Raw genomic sequence first — 15,659 nt, forward strand, 5'->3', positions numbered from 1 at the left:
GGATCAGTGCTTGGGCCCCAGCTATTCACAATATATATCAATGATTTGGATGAGGGAACCAAATGTAATGTTTCCAAGTTTGCTGATGACACAAAACTAGGTGGGATTGTGAGTTGTGAGGAGGATGCAAAGAGGCTTCAAGGCGATTTAGACAAGTTGAGTGAGTGGGCAAATACATGGTAGATGCAGTATAATGTGGATAAATGTGAAGTTATCCACTTCAGAAGGAAAAACAAAAAGGCAGAGTATTATTTAAATGGTGATAGATTGGGAAATGTTGATGTACAAAGGGACCTGGGTGTCCTTGTACACCAGTCACTGAAAGCAAACATGCAGGTGCAGCAAGCAGTTCGGAAGGCAAATGGTATGTTGGCCTTCATTGCAAGAGGATTTGAGTACAGGAACAAGGAAGTCTTACTGCAGTTAGACAGGGCCTTGGTGAGACCACACCTGGAGTATTGTGTGCAGTTTTGGTCTCCTTACCTAAGAAAGGATATACTTGCCACAGAGGGAGTGCAGCGAAGGTTCACCAGACTGATTCCTGGGATAGCAGGTCTGTCGTATGAGGAGAGATTGGGTCAACTCAGCCTGTATTCACTCGAGTTCAGAAGAATGAGAGGGGATCTCATTGAAACATAAAATTCTGACCGGGCTAGACAGACTGGATGCAGGGAGGATGTTTCCCCTGGCTGGGGGGGTCCAGAACGAGGGGTCACAGTCTCAGGATACAGGGTAGGACATTTAGGACTGAGATGAGGAGAAATTTCTTCACTCAGAGGGTGGTGAACCTGTGGAATTCTCTACCACAGAAGGCTGTGGAGGCCAAGTCACTGAATATATTTAAGAAGGAGCTCGATAGATTTCCAGAAACAAAATGCATCAAGGGGTATGGGGAGAGAGCGGGAATATGGTATTGAGATAGAGGATCAGCCATATTGAATGGCGGAGCAGGCTCGAAGGGCCGAATGACCTACTCCTGCTCCTATTTTCTATGTTTCTATCTATGTTTCTATGATTCTGGCCTCCTGTCTGGACTCTCTTATCATCCCCTATCTCTCCTCTCAATTCCTTCACTATTTTCAAACCTCAATCACATAATTTCCAGGGAGCATAACCCAGGTTTACCTAATCTTGTCATATCTCAGTCCCTACACCGTAAGGTATTGTCCTTGGCTATAATGCTTCCACAGTTTAATATCCCGACCGCAGCCATTGTCTAGACTCACACATGAAGAATGATCACATGGATGAGAGTCAGCACTTGCAGGAGAGGAGAGGAGACGAGACGAGACTGGAGGCCAATAACCATGTCTGTTCGATACAGCATAAATCAAACAGGGAACAATTCATCAGCAGGGGAGAGTGGGGAGTTTGGAATGGAGATGACGGGCGGTTTGCCAAGCCATGAATGTGGATGGAATAACAGTAGGAACTAAAAAACACAAACGGTGAGATTGTAAGCCACATGAATAAGATAAAGTGGAGAGGTGGAGTATTTGCATCCAAATGAAAGCTCTTGTTATCAGCTTAACTAATGCTCTTCTAAGCATACATCAAACCACATAGTATTTTAAATCTCTAGGCAAACAGGAGTTTTCAAGCTGGAAACCTCAGCAATGAGCAGTTCCTGCAGATTGCTCATGGAATCAATCAGCTGTTTCAATATCAAGAAACCCAGCAGAAGAGTGAGAGCGGAGCAAGGCACAGGAACGACAGAGGGGGAGAGAAGACTTCCAGAAGTGCCTGTTGTGCAGCCCCTGAGCGATCTCCCCCTGACATTGATCTAACGGAAGCAGTACTAAGCTATTACGAGCACAAATCCAAACTGGTTCGAACCAAGCTGCAGCCACTTCTATCGAGCAGAGCCATGAAAGATTTGGAAGGTGCAAAAGCAAGTTATCGGGACGATGGGCCAGGCGACCGCAGCACAAGGCATTCCAGCAAAGGTCAAACACAGAATGTGCGGTCTGCAAGCCCGGGCTATGGCCAGGGGAAAAGGCAGCAAGATAAAAGTAAAAGTAGATCTCCAGCCTGTGAAGTTGGTGACCCAGCTGCTAAAAGCAAACGCCAGTGTAAACAGGAGAATGAAGCACGGGTGGATAGAAACAGTGAACGTGTGAGGGCCTCCCAGGCAAGGTGTGGCAGAAACTCACCCAAGCACAAGGAAAATAGATCATTGTATGAAAGTGGGCAAGGGCATCGCAAAGAGAGCACTCCACCCGAGAGAAGGAGTCTTTCATCAAGAGAAGGATGGGTTTCTCATCAAGAGAAAAGAGCTTTCAGCAGCGGGGCTAGCAGACACTCTCCCCCTGTCTCAGATCAGAAATACGCTCCTTTATTAAAGGGCCCAGCAGCAAGTGAGTGGAGCCCTTTACGAGAAGAACCAGGCCCGCCTGAGCAAGAGTCACATGATGAGAATATATTTGCAGAAGAGTTGCCTTATGAAAGGGGGGGCAGCTACAGCCTGGACTAGATCACTTTCAATTTGCAGAGGGAGCCAATTACAAGCCAGCGTATGAGAGAGTACAGCTGTCTCGTCAAAGGAATGGAAATCAAGGTGAGCAGTGGAAAGAAGCACCCGGCATCAGGCCTTTCAATATGGATCCAACCTTTCAGCAAGATCAAAGACTAACTGGGCCCTTTGAAGGAGTGGACAGAGAGCAATTGAATGTACACGATCGGGGTGACCGACGGAAGCTTGAATCCTCGGCAGGTAAGCTGCAGAGTAATGGATCGTATTTTGTGTTGTGTCTGAAAACCTTTAGTTCAACTGCCAGTAAAGCCCAATTAATGCGGATTTAAGATTATTGGAGTGGACAGGACAAATATTGCAAAATTAAACCTCAGAACATTCAAAAACAAATTCTACTTTTCTCTAATTCTCCCCTGAAGGTGCTGACTCTCTCCCCCCTCCCCTGAAGGTGCTGACTCTCTCCCCCCTCCCCTGAAGGTGCTGACTCTCTTCCCCCCTCCCCTGAAGGTGCTGACTCTCTCCCCCCTCCCCTGAAGGTGCTGACTCTCTCCCCCCTCCCCTGAAGGTGCTGACTCTCTCCCCCCTCCCCTGAAGGTGCTGACTCTCTCCCCCCTCCCCTGAAGGTGCTGACTCTCTCCCCCCTCCCCTGAAGGTGCTGACTCTTCCCCCCTCCCCTGAAGGTGCTGACTCTCCCCCCCCCCCCCCCCCACCTCCCCTGAAGGTGCTGACTCTCTCCCCCCTCCCCTGAAGGTGCTGACTCTTCCCCCCTCCCCTGAAGGTGCTGACTCTCCCCCCCCTCCCCTGAAGGTGCTGACTCTCTCCCCCCTCCCCTGAAGGTGCTGACTCTCTTCCCCCCTCCCCTGAAGGTGCTGACTCTCTCCCCCCTCCCCTGAAGGTGCTGACTCTCTCCCCCCTCCCCTGAAGGTGCTGACTCTCTCCCCCCCTCCCCTGAAGGTGCTGACTCTCTCCCCCCTCCCCTGAAGGTGCTGACTCTTCCCCCCTCCCCTGAAGGTGCTGACTCTCCCCCCCCCCCCCCCCCCACCTCCCCTGAAGGTGCTGAACTCTCTCCCCCCTCCCCTGAAGGTGCTGACTCTCTCCCCCCTCCCCTGAAGGTGCTGACTCTCTCCCCCCTCCCCTGAAGGTGCTGACTCTCTCCCCCCCTCCCCTGAAGGTGCTGACTCTCTCCCCCCCGCCCCTGAAGGTGCTGACTCTCTCCCCCCTCCCCTGAAGGTGCTGACTCTCTCCCTCCTCCCCTGAAGGTGCTGACTCTCTCCCCCCTCCCCTGAAGGTGCTGACTCTCTCCCCCCTCCCCTGAAGGTGCTGACTCTCTCCCCCCTCCCCAGAAGGTGCTGACTCCCTCCCCCCTCCCCTGAAGGTGCTGACTCTCTCCCCCCCTCCCCTGAAGGTGCTGACTCTCTCCCCCCTCCCCTGAAGGTGCTGACTCTCTCCCCCCTCCCCTGAAGGTGCTGACTCTCTCCCCCCCTCCCCTGAAGGTGCTGACTCTCTCCCCCCTCCCCTGAAGGTGCTGACTCTCTCCCCCCTCCCCTGAAGGTGCTGACTCTCTCCCCCGTCCCCTGAAGGTGCTGACTCTCTCCCCCCTCCCCTGAAGGTGCTGACTCTCTCCCCGCCCCTCCCCTGAAGGTGCTGACTCTCTCCCCCCTCCCCTGAAGGTGCTGACTCTCTCCCCCCTCCCCTGAAGGTGCTGACTCTCTCCCCCCTCCCCTGAAGGTGCTGACTCTCTCCCCCCTGCCCTGAAGGTGCTGACTCTCTCCCCCCTCCCCTGAAGGTGCTGACTCTCTCCCCCTCCCCTGAAGGTGCTGACTCTCTTCCCCCCTCCCCTGAAGGTGCTGACTCTCTCCCCCCTCCCCTGAAGGTGCTGACTCTCTCCCCCCTCCCCTGAAGGTGCTGACTCTCTGCCCCCTCCCCTGAAGGTGCTGACTCTCTTCCCCCCTCCCCTGAAGGTGCTGACTCTCTCCCCCCTCCCCTGAAGGTGCTGACTCTCTCCCCCCTCCCCTGAAGGTGCTGACTCTCTCCCCCCTCCCCTGAAGGTGCTGACTCTCTCCCCCCCTCCCCTGAAGGTGCTGACTCTCTCCCCCCCCCTCCCCTGAAGGTGCTGACTCTCTCCCCCCTCCCCTGAAGGTGCTGACTCTTTCCCCCTCTCCTGAAGGTGCTGACTCTCTCCCCCCTCCCCTGAAGGTGCTGACTCTCTTTCCCCTCCCCTGAAGGTGCTGACTCTCTCCCCCCCCCCTCCCCTGAAGGTGCTGACTCTCTCCCCCTCCCCTGAAGATGCTGACTCTCTTCCCCCCCTCCCCTGAAGGTGCTGACTCTCTCCCCCCTCCCCTGAAGGTGCTGACTCTCTCCCCCCTCCCCTGAAGGTGCTGACTCTCTCCCCCCTCCTCTGAAGGCACTGATTCTCTCCCCCTCCACTGAAGGAACCCACCAGTGCTGTACCCCAGTGTTGTACAGTGACAGACCTGTACCCACCAGTACTGTACCCCAGTGTTATACAGTGACAGACCTGTACCCACCAGTACTGTACCCAAGTGTTATACAGTGATGGACCTGTACCCACCAGTACTGTACCCCAGTGTTATACAGTGAGAGACCTGTACCCACCAGTACTGTACCCCAGTCATATACAGTGACAGACCTGTACCCACCAGTACTGCACCCCAGTGTTATACAGTGAGAGACCTGTACCCACCAGTACTGTACCCCAGTGATATACAGTGACAGACCTGTACCCACCAGTACTGCACCCCAGTGTTATACAGTGACAGACCTGTACCCACCAGTACTGCACCCCAGTGTTATACAGTGACAGACCTGTACCCACCAGTACTGTACCCCCAGTGTTATACAGTGACAGACCTGTACCCACCAGTACTGTACCCCAGTGTTATACAGTGACAGACCTGTACCCACCAGTACTGTACCCCAGTGATATACAGTGACAGACCTGTACCCACCAGTACTGTACCCCAGTGATATACAGTGACAGACCTGTACCCACCAGTACTGTACCCCAGTGTTATACAGTGACAGACCTGTACCCACCAGTACTGTACCCCAGTGATATACAGTGACAGACCTGTACCCACCAGTACTGTACCCCAGTGATATACAGTGACAGACCTGTACCCACCAGTACTGTACCCCAGTGTTATACAGTGACAGATGTGTTGCTATTTGAGCGTAATTGATGTGTCTCCTTTGCTGTACCCCGGTGTGAGGATAAATTGTTATTTGGGAGTAATTGATGTGTCTGGATCAGACTGTGAGGTTGTGTTGTTAATTGACAATTTTTGATGTTCTGGTTCTTGCTGTGAAGATCATTTGTTATTTGAGAGTAATTGATGTGTCTGGTGCTTGTTTTGAGGATGTATTATTATTATTTGAGAGTAATTGATGTGTCTGGTGCTTGTTTTGAGGATGTATTATTATTATTTGAGAGTAATTGATGTGTCTGGTGCTTGTTTTGAGGATGTATTATTATTTGAGAGTAATTGATGTGTCTGGATCTTGCTGTGAGGATGAATTGTTATAAATTAGAATCATAGAATGGGTATAGCACGGAAGGAGGCCATTCGGCCCATCAAGCCCGTGCTGGCTCTCTGCAAGAGCAATTCAGCTAGTCCCACTCCCCCGCCCTTTCCCTGTAGTCCTGCAAATTTTTTCCTTCAAGTACTTATCCAGTTCCCCTTTGAAAGCCATGATTGAATCTGCCTCCACCACCCCCTCGGGCAGTGCATTCCAGATCCTAACCACTCGCTGCGTAAAAAAGTTTTTCCTCATGTCGCCTTTGGTTCTTTTGCCAATCACCTTAAATTTGTGTCGAGGTTCTTGATCCTTCTGCCAACGGGAACAGTTTCTCTCTATCTACTCTGTCTAGATCCCCTCATGATTTTGAACACCTCCATCAAATCTCCTCACAACCTTCTCTGTTCTAAGGAGAACAACCCCAGCTTCTCCAGTCTATCCATGTAACTGAAGTCCCTCATCCCTGGAACCATTCTAGTAAATCTTTTCTGCATCCTCTCTAAGGCCTTCACATCTTTCCTGGAGTGCGGTGCCCAGATTTGAACACAGCACTCCAGTTGTGGCTGAACCAGTGTTTTATAAAGGTTCATCATAACCTCCTTGTTTTTGTACTCTATACCTCTATTTATAAAGCCCAGGATCCCATATGCTTTTTTAACCGCTTTCTCAACCTGCCCTGCCACCTTCAGCGATTTGTGCACATATACCCCCAGATCTCTCTGTTCCTGCACCACCTTTTAGAATTGTGCCCTCTAGTTTATATTGCCTCTCCTCGTTCTTCCTACCAAATTGTCTCACTTCGCATTTTTCTGCGTTAAATTTCATCTGCCACGTGTCCGCCCATTCCACCAGCCTGTCTATATCCTCTTGAAGTCTATCACTATCCTCCTCACTGTTCACTACATTTGCAAGTTTTGTGTCATCTGCAAATTTTGAAATTGTGCTCTGTTCACCCAACGTATTTGAGAGTAATTGACGTGTCTGGTTCCAGATGTGGGAAGACTTGCCCTGGGCCCTGTATATGCAGAGAGTCCTGCAGGAACTGGCCGTGTGCAGTGCGAGAGGGCCTCTGCCACACCCTGGCTTGGAGCTGCCGTTTACCGTGAAGCTGAATGTGTGGAAGGATCCATGTTTCCGCTCGGCCAGCATAGCGACAGACTTCACTCCGAGGACGCACACAGATCTCACACACCTCATGCACGATTGGCCTGCAGGATCCATCAGCCTCCTGAGCCAAAGTTCGGTGTTCTTACAAGGCCAGACGGATCACATCCGCACCGATTGGAAGCTTCCCCAGGTTCATGTTTTGACAGACCTCTTAGCCCAAGCTTTGATCAAGCAGCACGATTCGTGGAAGCACCTGGGCCATGCTTTGATTCAGGACAGGGTTCTCTCTTTAATGGGTCCCCAGGGTCTAGATTTGGCATCACGTGCGGTCCAGTGATAGGACCTGGTCAGCATTGTGGAAATGAAATTGTGCAGCGTCCGGAAGGAATAAGAGGCCAGCCTGGACCGCTTCAGTGTAATCCGAAGTTAGCAGTGGAGCAAGTTGTGAACAGCGGCAATGCTGCTTCTGTCCCAGTAGAATCTTTACTCATTTCACAACCTGTAAGTAATGATTTTAATATTTAACGTTGTATTCGTGTGCAATCTGTGGAACGAACTGACTCGTTAGCCTAATCTGCTGAGAAACCCATAAAAGGCTTACAATACTGTGTGGGTTTATTAAGGCCAATTTTACTAAGCTGAGAAATGATTCAGCAAAAGTGGACTGGAATCAGCTACTTGAAGGTAAATCAGTGTCAGAGCAGTGGGAGGCATCAAGGGGGAGATAGTGAGGGTTCAGAGCAAATATGTTCCCACAAAGAAAAAAGGTGGACTCCCAAATCTAGAGCCCCCTGGATGTTAAGGAGCAAACAGGGTAAGATAAGGCAAAAAAGGGACGCTTGTGTCAGACACCCAGAGCTCAGTACAGCAGAAAGCCTAGAAGAGTATAGAAAGTGCAGGGGTGAAATTAAAAAGGAAATTAGGAAAGCAAAGAGAGGGCATGAAAAAACCCTAACCCGAATGCAAGTAAAATCAAGGAAAACCCAAAGATGTTTTACGCATAAAGAGTGTGAGGATAACGAAGGAAAGAGTAGGGCCTATTAGAGACCAAAAAGGTAACCTATGTGTGGAGGTGGAAGATGTGGGTATGGTTCTTAATGAAAACATTGCGTCTCTCTTCACAAAAGAGAGGGATGATGCAGAGATTGTAGTTAAGGAGGAGGAGTGTGAAATATTGGATGGGATAAACATAGTGAGAGAGGACGTATTAAGGGGATTAGCATCTTTGAAAGTAGATAAATCACCAGGCCTGGATGAAATGTATCCCAGGCTGTTAAGAGAAGCAAGGGAGGAAATAGCGGAGGCTCTGATCATCATTTTCCAATCCTTTCTTGCTATGGGTGCGGTGCCGGAGGATTGGAGGACTGCTAACGTTGTACCATTGTTTAAAAAGGGAGAAAGGGATAGACCGAGTAATTACAGGCCAGTCAGTCTAACCTCGGTGGTGGGCAAATTATTGGAATCAATTCTGAGGGACAGGATAAACCGTCATTTAGAAAGGCACGGAGTAATCAAGGACAGTCAGCATGGATTTGTTAAGGGAAGGTCGTGTTTGACGAACTTGATTGAATTTTTTGAGGCGGTAACAAGGAGGGTCAATGAGGTAGCAAGTTTGATGTGGTCTACATGGATTTTAGCAAGGTTTTTGACAAGGTAAGTAAAAGCCCTTGGGATCCAAGGGAAAGTGGCAAGTTGGATCCAAAATTGGCTCAGTGGCAGGAAGCAAAGGATAATGGTCGACAGGTGTTTTTGCAACTGGAAGCCTGTTTCCGGTGGGGTTCCGCAGGGCTCAGTACCAGGTCCATTGCTTTTTGTGGTATTATTTAGACTTAAATCTAGGGGGCATGATTAAGAAGTTTGCAGATGGTACAAAAATTGGCCGTGTGGTTGATCGCGAGGAGGAAAGCTGTAGACTGCAGTAAGATATCAATAGACTGGTCAGGTGGGCAGAAAAGTGGCAAATAGAATTCAATCCGGAGAAGTGTGAGGTGATGCATTTGGGGAGGGCAAGCAAGGCAATGGGAATACACAATAAATGGGAGGATACTGAGAGGTGTAGAGGAACAGAGGGACCTTGGAGTGCATGTCCATAGATCTCTGACTGCAGCAGGACAGGTGGATAACGTGGTTAAGAAGGCATACTTTGTAGACTTGGATAACAATAATAATATAAGAGGCACAGAGGGGGAGGAATTTTTGAAATGTGTTGAAGATAACTTTCTTAACCAGAACATTTCCGGCGCAACGAGGAAGGAGGCATTGCTGGATCTGGTTCTGGGGAATGAGACGGGCCAAGTGGAGCAAGTGTCAGTGTGGGAGCATTTAGGGAGCAGCGATCATAGTATCATAAGGTATGGAAAGGGACACAGACCACTCTAAAGTAAAAATACTCAATTGGAGGAGGACCAATTTAATTGGGATGAGAACAGATCTGGCCCGGGTAAATTGGAATCAAAGATTGGCAGGAAAAACTGTAGAAGAACAGTGGGCGGCCTTTAAAGAGCAGATGATTCGGGTACAGTCCAGGTACATTCCCATGAGGGCAACTAAAGCCAGAGCTCCCTGGATGACAAAAGAGATAGAGAATAAGATGAAATGGAAAAAAGGGGGCGTATGACAGATGTCAGGTTGATAATAAAAGTGAGAACCAGGCAGAATATAGAAAGTTCAGAGGAGAAGTGAAAAAGGAAATAAGAGGGGCAAAGAGAGAGTATGAGAATAGACTGGTGGCCAACATAAAAGAGAATCCAAAAGTCGTCTACAGGCATGTAACCAATAAATGGGCAGTAACACCCAGACCCACAGCAATGTGGTTGATTCTGAATCACCCTCTGAAATGGCCTAGCAAGCCACTCAGTTGTACAATCTTGCTACAAAATGTCATAATAAGAATAAAACCAATGGATCACCTGGCATCTGATCACTAAGCACCGGACACGACAAAGGCAAACCAAGCCCAGTCGACCCTACAAAGTCCACTTCACTAACATCTGGGGACTTGTGCCAAAATTGGGAGAGCTGTCCCACAGACTAGTCAAGCAACAGCCTGACATAGCCATACTCACAGAATCATACCTCTCAGCCCATGTCCCAGACTCATCCATCACCATCCCTGGGTGTGTCCTGTCCCACCGGCAGGACAGACCCGCCAGAGGTGGCGGTACAGTGATATACAGTCAGGAGGGAGTGGCCCTGGGAGTTTTCAACATTGACTCCGGACCCCGTGAAATCTCATGACATCAGGTCAAACATGGGCAAGGAAACCTCCTGCTGATTACCACCTATTATCCTCCCTCAGCTGATGAATCAGTCCTCCTCCATGTTGAACACTACTTGGAGGAAGCACTGAGGGTAGCAAGGGCACAGAATGTACTCTGGGTGGGGAACTTCAATGTCCATCATCAAGAGTGACTCGGTAGCACCACTGCTGGCCGAGTCCTGAAGGACATAGCTGCCAGACTGGGCCTGCGGCAGGTGGTGAGCGAACCAACACGAGGGAAAAACTTACTTGACCTCGTCCTCACCAATCGACCAGTCGCAGGTGCATCTGTCCATGACAGTATTGGTAGGAGTGACCACCGCACAGTCCTTGTGGAGACGAAGTCCTGTCTTCACACTGAGGACACCATCCAACGTGTTGTGAGGCACTATCACCGTGCTAAATGGGATAGATTCAAAACAGATCTAGCAGCTCAAAACTGGGCAGAAGTGCCGAGTGGATGATCCATCTCAGCCTCCTCCCGATATCCCCACCATCACGGAAGCCAGTCTTCAGCCAATTCGATTCACTCCACGTGATATCAAGAAACGGCTGAGTGCACTGGATACAGCAAAGGCTATGGGCCCCGACAACATCCCGGCTGTAGTGCTGAAGACTTGTGCTCCAGAACTAGCCGCGCCTCTAGCCAAACTGTTCCAGTACAGCTACAACACTGGCATCTACCCAACAATGTGGAAAATTGCCCAGGTATGTCCTGTCCACAAAAAGCAGGACAAATCCAAGCCGGTCAATTACCGCCCCATCAGTCTACTCTCAATCATCAGCAAAGTGATGGAAGGTGTCGTCGACAGTGCTATCAAGCGGCACTTACTCACCAATAACCTGCTCACCGATGCTCAGTTTGGGTTCCGCCAGGACCACTCGGCTCCAGACCTCATTACAGCCTTAGTCCAAACATGGACAAAAGAGCTGAATTCCAGAGGTGAGGTGAGAGTGACTGCCCTTGATATCAAGGCAGCATTTGACCGAATGTGGCACCAAGGAGCCCGAGTAAAATTGAAGTCAATGGGTTTGGGGGAAAAACCTCCAGTGGCTGGGGTCATACCTAGCACAAAGGAAGATGGTAGTGGTTGTTGGAGGCCAATCATCTCAGCCCCAGGACATTGCTGCAGGGGTTCCTCAGGGCAGTGTCCTCGGCCCAACCATCTTCAGCTGATTCATCAATGACCTTCCCTCCATCATAAGATCAGAAGTGGGGATGTTCGCTGATGATTGCACAGTGTTCAGTTCCATTCGCAACCCCTCAGATAATGAAGCTGTCCGAGCCCGCATGCAGCAAGACCTGGACAACATCCAGGCTTGGGCTCATAAGTGGCAAGTAACATTCATGCCAGACAAGTGCCAGGCAATGACCATCTCCAACAAGAGAGAGTCTAACCACCTCCCCTTGACATTCAATGGCATTGCCATCACCGAATCCCCCACCATCAACATCCTGGGGGTCACCATTGACCAGAAACTTAACTGGACCAGCCACATAAATACTGCGGCTACAAGAGCAGGTCAGAGGCCGGGCATTCTGTGCCGAGTGACTCATCTCCCGACTCCCCAAAGCCTTTCCACCATCTACAAGGCACAAGACAGGAGTGTGATGGAATACTCTCCACTTGCCTGGATGAGTGCAGCTCCAACAACACTCAAGAGGCTCGACACCATCCAGGACAAAGCAACCCGCTTGATTGGCACCCCATCCACCACCTTAAACATTCACTCCATTCACCACCGGCTCACCGTGGCTGCAGTGTGTACCATCCACAGGATGCACTGCAGCAACTCGCCAAGGCTTCTTTGACAGCACCTCCCAAACCTGCGACCTCGACCACCTAGAAGGACAAGGGCAGGCACATGGGAACAACACCATCTGCATGTTCCCCTCCAAGTCACACACCATCCCGACTTGGAAATATATTGTCGTTCTTTCTCATCACTGGGTCAAAATCCTGGAACTCCCTACCTAATAGCACTGTGGGAGAACCTTCAGCACAGGAAACAGAGAGTAATGGTGAACGCTTGTTTTTCAGGCTGGGGGGAGGTGTACAGTGGTGTTCCCCAGGGGTCAGTGCTGGGACCACTGCTTTTCTTGATATATATTAATGACTTGGACTTGGGTGTACAGGGCACAATTTCAAAATTCGCAGATGACACAAAACTTGGAAGTGTAGTGAACAGTGAGGAGGATAGTGATAGACTTCAAGAGGATATAGACAGGCTGGTGGCATGGACGGACATGTAGCAGATGAAATTTAACGCAGAAAAATATGAGGTGATACATTTTGGTCAGAAGAATGAGGAGAGGCAATATAAACTAGAGGGTACAACTCTAAAAGGGGTACAGGAACAGAAAGATCTGGGGGTATATGTGCTCAAATTGTTGAAGGTGGCAGGGCAGGTTGAGACAGCGGTTAAAAAAGCATACGGGATCCTGGGCTTTATAAATAGAGGCATAGAGTACAAAATCAAGGAAGTTATGATGAACCTTTATAAAACACTGGTTCGGCCAAAACTGGAGTATTGTGTCCAGTTCTGGGCACCGCACTCCAGGAAAGATGTGAAGGCCTTAGAGAGGATGCAGAAAAGATTTACTAGAATGATTCCAGGGATGAGGGACTTTAGTTACATGGATAGACTGGAGAAGCTGGGGTTGTTCTCCTTGGAACAGAGAAGGTTGAGAAGAGATTTGATAGAGGTATTCAAAATCATGAAGGGTTTAGACAGAGTAGATAGAGAGAATCTGTTCCCATTGGCGGAAGGGTCAAGAACCAGAGGACATAGATTTAAGGTGATTGGTGACATGAGCAAAAACTTCTTTACCCAGCGAGTGGTTATGATCTGGAATGCACTGCCCGAGGGGGTGGTGGAGGCAGATTCAATCATGGCCTTCAAAAGGGAACTGGATAAGTACTTGAAGGGAAAAAATTTGCAGGGCTACGGGGAAAGAGCGGTGGGGGAGTGGGACCAGCTGGATTGCTCTTGCATCGAGCTGGCACGGACTCGATGGGCTGAATGGCTTCCTCCCATGATGTAATCTCTCTATGATTCTAAAGCTTCATCGCATTTAAAAAGCACTTGGACATGCACTTGAGGTGCCGTAACCTACAAGGCTTCGGACGAAGAGCTGGAAAGTGGGATTAAACTGAATAGCTCTTTTTCGGCCGGCACGGACACGATGGGTCAAACGGCTTCCTTCTGTGCTGTAAATTTCTGTGCTTCTATCAGTGGGTGAAATTAAAAGTTGCAAATCTGGCATTATTCCTGGAAGTCATTTGTCCATTTTAGGAGATTGCATGCCCAATTACTAACCAGTGAGACTTGGACCAGAATGCATTTCTGAACAGGCATTCCCAGTCACAAAAACTGCCCCTCCCACAGGTATTTGATGAGGTTTTTTTTTGATATGCAAAGTGGTCTAAAAGGTAGCTGACATATTGCGAGGAAGTCTCGAGCACAGGGTGAGTAATCCAGTCTCGGGTCTGAACAGTGTGTGTGACTGGAAGCATTGCAGCTATTCAAAGTGTAACTAAAGCAATATTGACTAACTTCAATGCCCCCCCCAACCCCCCCACACCCTCCAAGCTCCCGAACAAAAAAAAATACAGATGAGGGACTCGAAATTGCAGTCAGTTCAGGGCTCAGAATTAGCACTGTCTGATGTACCCACGTGTCTCAGTGTGGAGATGTACCCACGTGTCTCAGTGTGGAGATGTATCCACGTGTCTCAGTGTGGAGATGTATCCACGTGTCTCAGTGTGGAGATGTATCCACGTGTCTCAGTGTGGAGATGTATCCACGTGTCTCAGTGTGGAGATGTATCCACGTGTCTCAGTGTGGAGATGTATCCACGTGTCTCAGTGTGGAGATGTATCCACGTGTCTCAGTGTGGAGATGTATCCACGTGTCTCAGTGTGGAGATGTATCCACGTGTCTCAGTGTGGAGATGTATCCACGTGTCTCAGTGTGGAGATGTATCCATGTGTCTCAGTGTGGAGATGTATCCACGTGTCTCAGTGTGGAGATGTATCCATGTGTCTCAGTGTGGAGATGTATCCACGTGTCTCAGTGTGGAGATGTATCCATGTGTCTCAGTGTGGAGATGTATCCATGTGTCTCAGTGTGGAGATGTATCCATGTGTCTCAGTGTGGAGATGTACCCACGTGTCTCAGTGTGGAGATGTATCCACGTGTCTCTGTGTGGAGATGTATCCACGTGTCTCAGTGTGGAGATGTATCCACGTGTCTCAGTGTGGAGATGTATCCATGTGTCTCAGTGTGGAGATGTATCCATGTGTCTCAGTGTGGAGATGTATCCATGTGTCTCAGTGTGGAGATGTATCCACGTGTCTCAGTGTGGAGATGTACCCACGTGTCTCAGTGTGGAGATGTATCCACGTGTCTCAGTGTGGAGATGTATCCACGTGTCTCAGTGTGGAGATGTATCCACGTGTCTCAGTGTGGAGATGTATCCATGTGTCTCTGTGTGGAGATGTATCCATGTGTCTCAGTGTGGAGATGTATCCATGTGTCTCAGTGTGGAGATGTACCCACGTGTCTCAGTGTGGAGATGTATCCATGTGTCTCAGTGTGGAGATGTATCCACGTGTCTCTGTGTGGAGATGTATCCACGTGTCTCTGTGTGGAGATGTATCCATGTGTCTCAGTGTGGAGATGTACCCACGTGTCTCAGTGTGGAGATGTATCCACGTGTCTCAGTGTGGAGATGTACCCACGTGTCTCAGTGTGGAGATGTATCCACGTGTCTCTGTGTGGAGATGTATCCACGTGTCTCTGTGTGGAGATGTATCCACGTGTCTCAGTGTGGAGATGTATCCATGTGTCTCAGTGTGGAGATGTATCCATGTGTCTCAGTGTGGAGATGTACCCACGTGTCTCAGTGTGGAGATGTACCCACGTGTCTCAGTGTGGAGATGTACCCACGTGTCTCAGTGTGGAGATGTATCCACGTGTCTCAGTGTGGAGATGTATCCACGTGTCTCTGTGTGGAGATGTATCCATGTGTCTCAGTGTGGAGATGTACCCACGTGTCTCAGTGTGGAGATGTACCCACGCGTCTCAGTGTGGAGATGTATCCATGTGTCTCAGTGTGGAGATGTATCCACGTGTCTCAGTGTGGAGATGTATCCACGTGTCTCAGTGTGGAGATGTATCCACGTGTCTCAGTGTGGAGATGTACCCACGTGTCTCAGTGTGGAGATGTATCCACGTGTCTCAGTGTGGAGATGTATCCACGTGTCTCAGTGTGGA

At 49.7% G+C, this 15,659-nt stretch overlaps 1 protein-coding gene across 3 annotated transcripts in view; it reads left to right on the plus strand.

The window, feature by feature from the left end:
• LOC137332830 (pre-mRNA cleavage complex 2 protein Pcf11-like) overlaps positions 1-15,659 on the plus strand; it is a 251,676-nt gene that overhangs the window by 111,104 nt on the left and 124,913 nt on the right. The window contains exon 7 of one of the 3 annotated variants that reach the window (XM_067996764.1): positions 7,005-7,551. The exons of 1 other annotated variant lie outside the window; for it this stretch is intronic. In XM_067996764.1, coding sequence (XP_067852865.1) covers positions 7,005-7,457 — 453 coding nt within the window. In that variant the 3' untranslated portion in view covers positions 7,458-7,551. Of the gene's footprint in view, positions 1-1,582; positions 2,594-7,004; positions 7,552-15,659 lie in introns of those variants that run through there. One more of the 3 variants, XM_067996763.1, reaches the window with a different exon arrangement.

Source organism: Heptranchias perlo, chromosome 15 (assembly GCF_035084215.1).
Source record: "Heptranchias perlo isolate sHepPer1 chromosome 15, sHepPer1.hap1, whole genome shotgun sequence".
In the NCBI taxonomy this organism is placed as follows: domain Eukaryota; kingdom Metazoa; phylum Chordata; class Chondrichthyes; order Hexanchiformes; family Hexanchidae; genus Heptranchias; species Heptranchias perlo.